This window comes from Phyllobates terribilis, unplaced genomic scaffold (assembly GCF_046119375.1).
Source record: "Phyllobates terribilis strain yellow unplaced genomic scaffold, ASM4611937v1 Scaffold_7__3_contigs__length_470593459, whole genome shotgun sequence".
Lineage (NCBI taxonomy): Eukaryota > Metazoa > Chordata > Amphibia > Anura > Dendrobatidae > Phyllobates > Phyllobates terribilis.
This window is the reverse complement of record NW_027362767.1, coordinates 39,465,877-39,474,235: the sequence shown is the minus strand read 5'-3', so window position 1 is coordinate 39,474,235 and position 8,359 is coordinate 39,465,877. Positions and strand designations below refer to the sequence as shown.

The 8,359-nt window shown below is 47.6% G+C and overlaps 1 protein-coding gene across 1 annotated transcript; it reads right to left on the bottom strand.

Moving 5' to 3' along the window:
- Positions 1-713: 713 nt before the first annotated feature.
- On the bottom strand, positions 714-8,044 carry ANKRD9 (ankyrin repeat domain 9). Its single transcript, XM_073638390.1, has 2 exons — positions 7,761-8,044; positions 714-3,132 (listed from the first exon to the last, which is right to left on the bottom strand). The coding sequence occupies exon 2, from the start codon at positions 3,077-3,079 to the stop codon at positions 2,195-2,197; it is 885 nt and encodes a 294-aa protein (XP_073494491.1). The 5' UTR covers positions 3,080-3,132; positions 7,761-8,044; the 3' UTR covers positions 714-2,194.
- Between the last annotated feature and the right edge of the window lie 315 nt (positions 8,045-8,359).

Sequence of the window (8,359 nt, the reverse complement as noted above, 5' to 3'; positions counted from 1 at the left end):
AACTGTAGGGTCAATAATGAAATAAGCAGATGCCTCTGCTGGCGACTTGTCCCCTTTAAGAACAAAAGGATCAGACCTAATGAAATCCAATAGGTCTTATCCTTTTCTCTGCCATCAAGGGAGAAATGGATACCCAATTTTGTAGAAATTAGTGGGTTTGCTGGATATGTTCTGTCTTAAGTGCATTATATTTATTAAAGGGTTAATCCTTATATTAAAGAATAGGAGATGGTCTGATAGATGGGACCCTCACCAATGCCAAAAAGAGGGATCTGACGCGCTCCATTCTAGAGCTTGCCGGAAAATAGCGGAGTAAAACTTATTAACGGGAGACTGTAAGCTGAAAATGACTATTCAAACCAAGCGGCGGCGCTCGGTGCTCACCTGTCGTGGCTGCCGCGTTCAGTCACCTTCCATCAATCTCTGCCCTCTTCTCGCTCCTGAAAAGTCAAATCTGCCATTCAAGAAAAAGAAAGGCAGAGAAGATTGCAAGAAAAAAAAAAAAAGTAGGAAGGGGAGGTTCACTGAATCAGTCGGCCACCACGAGGGTGCACTGAGCGTCTGTGCTTGGTTTGAACAGTCAGTGCTCACTTTAATAGGCTTGCTGCGTCACTTCATTTATTTGGCACTTTCTAATCCAGCCAGTAAATGTATAAATCCGGCAGATGTAACCCCAGACCCTGAGCTGATCCCCCTGATGTAAAGACGCCACATAAAGTGCAATAATTATTTTATTTCTCAGACAAACAAATAATTCCAGAAAGTGCAGAAGCCGGAAGACTCTGAGGTAGTCAGAGGGAGTCTCCGGGCACATAAATATATGGACATTTTATTGTAAAGTGCTTTATACCGAGTGGCATTTTCCCATCCTTTGCTCCGCCAGGAAGGAGTGCAAATAAATATATATCTATATATATATCTCCTAGACCCTGAGATGTGCATGGTTGGGAGGGGGCGCCACTTCTAAAACTACAAAAATCTAGAGCAATGCTCTCCAACCATTGCAAAACTACGACTCCCAACAGGCCTATCAGCCTTTATCTGTGCAGTGCATGTTGGGAGTTGTAGTTTTGCAATAGCCTGAAGTTTACAGATAGGAAATCTCTGTGCTGAAACTTCTGTAAGGCCCAGCAAAGCACGGTGGTAACGGGCCCGCTCCCCCTATGGACTAGTCGGATCGCTTAGCCCTCGCTATTAAATAAAATTAATACAATATCTAATAATAAAAGTCTAAAAACAGAACCGAAGTGCAAATGATGCAACAAATATATATAAAAAAAGCTACAAAGTTCCCACGAGGCTTTCATATTAACGTTCCAAAGCCTCCGAAAAGGTAAAATGATGAAATATAACGCCCTTCATCCAGCAATAACAGGCAAAACTGGGGCCGGATTATCACATTTTCTGGATTATTAGACTGGTGAAAAAGTATATAGAATTTATGAGGGTAGAGACCCTATAGGAAGACCGCCCAACATTACAATGCTTCCCCCCTTTAAAATGAAGGGCTATTCCATACACAAGACTTGGCACCTATCCACAGAATAGATGGTAATTGTGTGATTGCTGGCGGTCTGACTGCTGAGACCCCTGAGATGATGAGAACGTGGGGCCCAAAGGCCACTGCGTGAATGGAGCGGTAGTGAGCATTGCGACCACCACCCCTATAGGAATGAATGTACAGGTGGTCGCACACGCTAATGCCCCATTCACACAGGGGACTTTTAGATCTTGAGGGAGGTCCCAATGGCCAGACCCCTAGCATTTATATAAGTAATCTGCTGAGATTCAGAGTTATGAGTGGGATGCCCCTTTAAGCTTTTAAACAGTAGCCGTTGAAGCAGAGCTGCAGTGTAAAGCATAGGATGAGAGCAGAACTTCTGATGAGCCTGATGTTAGCCTCCTATGGAAAATGCTGGGTGGCCGTCGCCTATAGATGATCACAGCTGTGCATTGGTATAGGAGATGGCAGCTGTGTATGCGGGGGCTCTCTGATTGGGTCACGGCCATTTGGGATGTGTTAGCACCTGGTATGGGGAAAAGGCTACCTCCGGGCAGAAATGGACACCTAGTCATTCATCACCGCCTGGCACAGACCCCAGTGACAGGCTGTGTGCTATATGCTTCCCTATGGGCAGGCTCGTGTTGGGTGGGCTTACATACTCCTGTAAACCATGAGACTACTATTTATGGTTTATTGGGGTAATTGCTTCTGTAAGGCGAAGGGTCTCAAGAAGTCCGGTAGAGAAATCTCCTCCAGGGCCTCTGGGAATCTGTCAGCAGGGAGGGCCCCGAGCAGAGTCTGCATAGACAGGGTGAATAGGGTGGGGGGAGAGGAGCCAGTCAGCCATCTGTATATGTCCTTCCCCAGCCCCTCCTGCCAGGCTGTGCCATCCTCCTGGAGCCGCTGCCGGGTGGAGAGGGGTATGCCCTTTGGCATGTACAGGAGCAGAGAGTCCAGACACGGCCTCTTCAGGTGCATATCCTGCGGACTGTCCCGTATCAGTTGCAGAAGACCGTCTAAGGGGGTTTTGCCGCCGCAGTCATTAATGTATGGGCTGGCTCCATGCCCCAGCAGCAACGTTAGACACTCAACTTGCTGCAGCTCACAAGCCAAGTGTATGGGGGTCTTCCCACCCTCCACCCGTTGGCACCCTCGCTGGTTGATGTAAACAGTCCGGCTTTCGGAAGGGAATGTCCGCAGGGTGCGCAGTATTTCCTGCAGGATCTGTACCCGGTTGTAGCGCACGGCCATGGTGAGGTGAGGAGCTCCCGACTGGCAGCAGCTGAAGCTTTTACTTGGCACAGCAAGTGCATCGTTTGGGAAGTGGTTGAGCAGGTAGCGGGCATAAGCCAGATGATCGTGCACCAGGGCGTAGAGCAGGGCTTCAGAGGGGGAGTACGAGCTCACGATGCCGCCTTCCTGCCAATGTAACACCTCCATCAGCCGCATATCCTCCAGCACCCACACTGGGAGCAGGTCCCGCACCGCCTGGTAGAAGGCGAACGAGGTCTTCTTGCATTGCTTCTCAGACTGGTACTCCGGCGAGCGCGGTGCCCACTGAATGGTGCCAGGCATCTCGGCGTCAGAGCATTTACGGGTCCAGAGTCGCCCTAACACCACCGCTCCTCCTGAAATGGCAAAACGTAGGTAAGTGATTGTGCTTTTTGGCTGTTTTCTCCTATAAGTCAGAGGTGAACAATGTGCACATTACGGGATCATTTGCACTATGGGGGCGTTACACCAATATATGCACGATAGGGAATCATTACACCACAGGGGGGCGCTACAACCACTGTGCTAATAAGTGCATTAGACCAGACTCAAGAGACCACATCCTTAGGCTGGGCCTGGAAATAAAGTCTAATGATCGGCAGCAGCGCCCAGGCGCAGTGTCAGTGTGCATGTGCAGCACCCTTAATGATCCCCGCCGCGCTGCCGGAGCAGCACATAGTGATGCCGCCATAACCTGTGAATACAATCGGGGGCTGGACCATGTATGAAGCTTGACGCCACATCGGAAAGCCCAAATATCATTTCATACGGCCAGAATGTGCATCTGGAAGAGAAGGAGGCGCATTGGGCTCCAGAACCACACTTTGGGCCGAGTGAAAAGATGCCCATGTGATAAGAGGATCAGTCAACTGACAAAGCAGTTGTCCGCCCTTGAGTACATTTTTGGCAAACCGTGAAGTTTGCTAGCTATTAAAATTACAGTAATTTGCAGTGCACTCGGTATCTAATGGACGGGGGTAGAAGACCCTCATGTTATGTCGTCTAATTCATCGCACACTCCCGAAGTAACGCAATCAGGAAGAATCGACTTTCCACTGAGCGGTCTAATATAAGGTTTACCACAGACGTAACATGTACAAATACACCTATTTACACACAGAAATTCACATATGGATATGCAAATGTTGTCGACTATAACACTGAGATATTCTGTTATAATGCATGAAGTGATAAGACACACAGTAGCATAATAGACCTAGGTATCAAAAATGGTACAAGACCACGCAATTGTTGTTGTGCAGCGGCACAGAGATGAGAGGGTCAAGAATGAATCGAATTAAGAGGTGCATTCGGACAACTGTACAAATCGGACTGTAATGCACAGACTGGCCGGCGGGTTTCCTACTCTGAGCGTGAAGCTGTCACTCTTGGGTCGGGAGACCCGCCGGCCAGTCCGTGCATTGCAGTCTGATGTATACAGTCGTCCGAATGCACCCTAATAGAAAGTCTTAGCAGCACCAATGTTGAGAGATGGCTGAGTGCGGTCGCTCCACAGCACTGAGTAGATAACGAGAGACCGGCGTTGCAGGGGAGCCAAAAGGGCATCACGGCGGTTGCTTTGGATGCATAAATGGGGCTACAATGGAGGAGGATGCCCAACGCGCGTCACACCAGCCGGGGGCGTCTCTCAGCAAATGTTATAGATGGGATTGGGGTGTCAAGGAAGCTGAAACTCCCAAGCACACGGCACATGAAATATCTAGGGACGCATCACTAAGGGAAGAAGCGGGCAAGAAACTAGCACTGACTGAAAGACTCTGGTTGTGTATGGAAACTGGACATTGTAGAAAGAAACAACATTGGTAAAAAATAGATGGTAGAAGGCATCCGGCACCCACAATGGAAAAGGGCTATAACAACATGATTTATTACTGACTATTAAAATATCTAAAGGGAAAAATTAAAATCAAACACACTATACTTACGCGTTTCGGGCACTAATAGCAATGATGAAGAGCTCTAGTGCTCGAAACGCGTAGGTATAGTGTGTTTAATTTTAATTTTTCCCTTTAGATATTTTAATAAACACACTATATCTACGCGTTTCGAGCACTAGAGCTCTTAATAGCAATGATTATTAGTGCCCGAAACGCGTAAGTATAGTGTGTTTGATTTTAATTTTTTCCTCTTGATATTTTAATAGCTACCAATAAATAATGTTATTCTAGTCCTTTTCCATTGCGGCTGCTGGATGCCTTTCTGCCTTCCACATGATCATGTTCACCCGGGAGCCCGGTCCGTGCAGCGCGCCCTTATTGTACGGAACGACACCTGGATAGGGGCAGCTGAGGTGATAATAGATGGGGCAGAAATAATGGAAGATGTGGAGATATACGCAAATCAGAAGAGTGAAATATACAGGGAGAAGACGGAGATAAGGAAGCAAACTGAATTCGTAATGAGAAGTAAGATAGTATATAGTGTGGAGATGAATATACAAAGTATCAAGGTGCGGGTCAATAAGAAACGCTGGAAGAGAAGTGCAGATAATGGACTTCTCAGAACAAACATCTTACCAGACAATCATAAGCTTCAATGTGTCTAAAAGACATTAATCTTAATGAACTCCAATTCCCGGCTCACACCCCGAGGGGCTACGGCTGGAGGAGTGTATCCAAAACGATTCTCTGTTTGAGTAGCCTCACATGATCGCCGCCTGGATCATATGAAATATTAATTAACACACTGTGTCTTACATCCTTGAACTGATGTTATATAGGAAGCCACAATTTGCCCCATCGTATGGTGGATTTATAGTTTGGGGTCCTGTATGGTCTCACCCACGTATAGTAGATCTCTCAGGTGATCTGGTATGCCTTACGGGTATGTGGGTGTAAGGAATGGTCAGATTAATCACATTGGAGGCAGAGGAACGTGCCCGCCCTCCTGTTACCCAGTTATTGCTGTCAAATTTCACAAGGTGGTCTCAGAGGTTGTGTGATGTCTTCAGCATCTGAAATTCAGGGTTATGTGGATATTATCAGAAGCTGTTAATCAAAAAGCTCTCATTTCAGAGATGACATAGTTTGAAGAGCCGTCCGGGAAGAGACGTGACTAATCCAATGCCAAACCGGAGCAGCTTCTCTCTGCACCATTCTAGTTGATTGACAGGTCTGTCCTTTGTGTGTGTACATAGGGAGAGGCCTGTCTATCACCTGGAGCAGGGCAGGGAGAAGCCGGGGGTGGCGTCAGACTAGTCACGTCTCTCCCTGTGTCTCTCCCTGTGCTCCTCGGCTAGGTTTTCTTTGAAACGCTGGAGCAATTCAGAGAAACGCCATCCTGGCTGCAATCATGCAGATAGGCTCGGATTCATGCTGCCCGCAGTTTGGGCAGCATGATTCCACTGACAGGTTCCCTTTAAGATCTAAAGACTGTTACACAGGTAGAGAGACTATTACACAGGTATAGAGACTGTTACACAGGTATGGAGACTATTGAGGAACAGAATTACACCAGTATTATTATTATTAATAATAATCTTTATATAGCACCAACATATTCCGCAGCGCTTTACATACATTATCATCGCTGTCCCCATTGGGGCTCACAATCTAGATTTCCTATCAGTATGTCTTTGGAGTGTGGGAGGAAACCGGAGAAAACCAACACAATCACGGGGAGAACATACAAATTCCTTGCAGATATATCATCCTTGGTGGGATTTGCACCCAGGACCCCAGCGCTGCAATGCTAACCACTGAGCTACCATACAGTGCTAACCACTGAGCCACCGTGCTGCCCAGTATTGTACTAGAGTAGATTATTCCTCCACTATTGGGGGGTTATTACACTAATATTTGTACCTGTAAAGATCCTTACACAATGGTCGGGGTCATTACATCATTATTATTTGTACTAGAGTGACATACAATTCAATGTACCTGTATTACAGGTGTAACCTCTCTTACCTGAGTGCTGTACACACCAGATATGATGATTGTGGGTTAACAGTAAATGTTTGTACTAAAAGGGAATGTGACACTGATACATATACAGACTATGGAGGCACACCAATATGAATGTGCATAAGAGGGGAGCATTACAGGAGTATACACACTATGGCAGAATGTATGGACTATGACCATCACTGTGCATAAGAGGGGGCACTGGTGGACACAGACAGAATAAGGCCCCTGTGCAAGAACATTTCATGAGCCCTTTGTAGTCTAATATCTCCTCATAATGCACAATTCTACTTTTTAGATGTAGAAGTGCCCCCTTACCTCTTGGACCCCTGTGCCGCTGTACAGCTTGCACCAATGATATGTCCGCCCCTGAGAGGGGGGCATTACAGTGATATACACACTATAGCAGAACACACTGCGCACAGGAGGGATCATGCAGTATACACATGTGGAGGGGGTTACAACATGACTATATGAGCTAGAATAATCAAGGCACCAATATATGCAATAAAGGGGTGCACCGACACTGACGGAGGAGTCCCTGCACCAATACATTATGAGGACAGCATTACTTCAGTTCCACTAAACCTTCATATTAATAGAAAGTGGAGATCTCTATATACCCTGGATATATGGAAAGCTGCAATAGGAGGACTGTGCATTTACATGTTCCCAGCCATGTACAGTTATGGGTCCATCAGCTCCGTCTGCAGAGCAAGGAGGATAGATGGAGCCCATAGGTGGGGGAGTGACTGCAGCAACCACATAGACCATGCCTCCAGCCCCTGTATACAGTGCAGCCCCTGTATAAAGTGCAGCCCCTGTATACAGTGCAGCCCCTGTATACAGTGCAGCCCCTGTATACAGTGCAGGGATCTACTGTACTCACTGTGAGATGCCAGAGCCACTTCCCAGCAGAGCCTGCAGCCATGGACGCTCCCATCCCCCTGCTGCAGAGCTATCACTGACTGCTGAATAATGGAGGGCTCTGACCTCAGCTAGGTGAGCAGCTCCGCAGACTTGTGCTGGGCGCAGTACACACCTCTCCTTGCTCTCACCTCACACTCCTTGTGCTGTCATTGCTCATGCTCGCAGCTCACGGTCTCTGCTGGTCTGTGCGGCTTCTCCCCGGCTTGTGCCTGTGTGTGACCGCAGACCTGTGAGATCTGGGGCTCTGCTCTGTAGGGCTCTGCTCTGTAGGGCTCTGCAGGGCTCCAGGCTCTGCCCCAGCCTCCCCTGCCTCGTGTAGCCGCCGCTCAGGGCTTCTCTCCAGCAAACACTTCTTGTCTCCTCCAGGCATTTTTATTCTACAGTCCTGAAGGTCATCAGCACCGCGGAACTGTCCGCTCTGCGCTGATTGGCTGCACAGCCACACGGCTCCTCTGTCATTGGCTGCCCTAACCCCCCCCCTTTTTTTGCAACGTGATGTCAAAGTTTGAAAAGTTTCCAAGAAAGTTTTCTGTACTTGAGTGATAGCAAACTTCAGGGGTGTTGTGTGTCACTGGTGACGTGGGGGCAGGGAGGGAGACTGCTGGGCGAGGGGATCAAATGTACAAAACACACTAGCCCTGCCAACATTACTGCATATTACATAGCTAGTGTATAGATCAATGCAAGGAAACAACATAATGGTGGTTTATTCACAAAGTAGTTTTGT